At 37.9% G+C, this 2,167-nt stretch overlaps 1 protein-coding gene across 1 annotated transcript; it reads right to left on the reverse strand.

Moving 5' to 3' along the window:
• Positions 1-909: 909 nt before the first annotated feature.
• LOC143236183 (ADP-ribosylation factor-like protein 4C) lies at positions 910-1,540 on the reverse strand. Its single transcript, XM_076474470.1, has one exon. The coding sequence runs from the start codon at positions 1,477-1,479 to the stop codon at positions 910-912; it is 570 nt and encodes a 189-aa protein (XP_076330585.1). The 5' UTR covers positions 1,480-1,540.
• Between the last annotated feature and the right edge of the window lie 627 nt (positions 1,541-2,167).

Here is a 2,167-nt window from a genome sequence, read left to right on the forward strand (position 1 = left end):
AAACAAACTTACTCGAGGACTGCTTTACTAGTCGTCTTAATAATGCTAGTGAGACACAACGAATCAACACCACCCACGCGCCAACTCTTTGGCTACTCTTTTACTAACGAACAGTGAGATTTACCGTTACATCATAATTCCCCACAGCTGAAAAAAAAAAAAGAAAAGGTTCGTGGACGAGATTCGAATCCGAGACCCATTTGTCCTACACACTAGACCGTGCCAGGCAAATATACTCACTTTTTGTTTTTGGCAGCAATAGGGAGAGAACCACCGTCCTCAGGTTCATAGCCCAGTACACCAACCACTGATCCAAGTTCAACACACTAAAGGCGACAAAGTTGGAACAAAAAAATACAAAAACGTTTAATCTACGTAACTTGAGACACAAACGACAACTTGTACTAACCAAATACTTTCAACTTGAGAACTTTAATATCTTTCAAATATTCTACTACAACGAGAGGAATAATTTATTATAAATTTAAATAACTAGAGAAGTGAGACCTTTGTTAGAAGATAGAATAACAGTGCACTGTTTTACAGTATGTTTCAATGCTCCTGTAACCTACCAGTAAACTTGCCATTCGAAAACATATGGCATGAAAATCTAACGACGCAATGTTAAATATAACTATTCACCTTTGTAAGTAATAACTATTCACGTCAATAAATATACTTAACAATACCACCGTCTTGTTGCCTAGATTCTAACAAAGTACTATTAACAACTGTACTGAGTGTTAATATAACATTGCAAAAAACAATGCTCTGTTAAATGAAGTTATATTGAAGTCACAAGGCGTAGAAACAACTTCAAACACTACATAATTATTCTTCTGTCCCAATACGATAAAAACATGTAAACGTATGACGTAACATAATTTGCATTTTTCACTTTACTAGCTGTCATTTCATCTGAGGAACAGAAGACAATAAATCTATCTTGTTTCTTTTTTTGGACTGTTTTAAGAGTCTTTTCCGTTTTAATATCATTTCATATAACGCATCTAAGCCTTCATCAAGTCCTTCGCCTATAATTGCGCATGCTGGTTGGACATGCCAGAGATGGTTCGGTCCTAAATCGTTTAGTCCTAACAGCCTTTCAATGTCACTAGGATCCTTCGCTCCAGGCAGGTCCTGTTTGTTAGCTAGCACTAAAATAGGTACGCCGGAATTCTCTGGACTTCTTGCGGTCCTAAACAGTTCCATCCTGGCTTCTTCTAAACGTTCAACGTCGACACTGTCTAACACAAACACAATTCCATCTGTGCACCTTGCTGTATAAGATCGCCAAAGTGGTCGTAGTTTGTCCTGGCCTCCAACATCCCAGATAAGAAAGCTGGTTCCTTTGGCCCTACCCGTTGTTCCTTTTATTTTCTCACAGTTGAAACCAATTGTTGGAACAGTGCTTAGATACTGGTCAAACTTTAAACGGTACAAAACCGTAGTTTTACCCGCAGAATCTAACCCGAGCATTACAATGTGTAAGGACTGATTTGGAGGCAAATTTTCTAACAGGGAAACTCCTTTACCCACGGTAGCCCCATTAACTGTAACTTATCACACGGAGCAGAATTATCGTAATTTTCACGTAATCTTTCTGCACTGTAAAGTAAATCCACAGTTTTGGGGACTTTAAATGAGTTGAGCATGCGAACACGAAACTTAAGATAGCTTTCAGCTTCCGCATTCATTGAAAGCTCCTGGTACCGAGAGTTTTCTGTTTCTAATCGATCTTTGACGTCTAGCTATCTTATTCGGTATGGACAGCAGCATTGGAGTTTTACACGTTGACTGCATTACAGTTGATTATAAAATCTAAATACACGGCTTCGTTTTAAGATATTATCATAATCATACCAGCTCCTTACCTAAAATCTACAACTTTGTCCCTATATAACCATTTTATTGTTCCTAAAAGGCTTAAGTTTATTATACACTTCAATCAGTAATATCGTTTATAACGGGAAACAAAATTAAATTATGGAAAATACTTATTGATTCCACTAAAACTTCTTCGTCTTTCCATCTACAGTGTTGTTTTCCTGACTCACTGGTTGGCATGACACCACATCCCACCTGTGTGTCAGCCCGAGACTCTTTACAACCAACCTGCCGTTTATGTGACTGAATTCTCATTGGTAAACCAGTCAGATATTTCCTT

The sequence above is a fragment of the Tachypleus tridentatus genome, chromosome 13 (genome assembly GCF_004210375.1).
Source record: "Tachypleus tridentatus isolate NWPU-2018 chromosome 13, ASM421037v1, whole genome shotgun sequence".
Classification (NCBI taxonomy): Eukaryota; Metazoa; Arthropoda; class Merostomata; order Xiphosura; family Limulidae; genus Tachypleus; species Tachypleus tridentatus.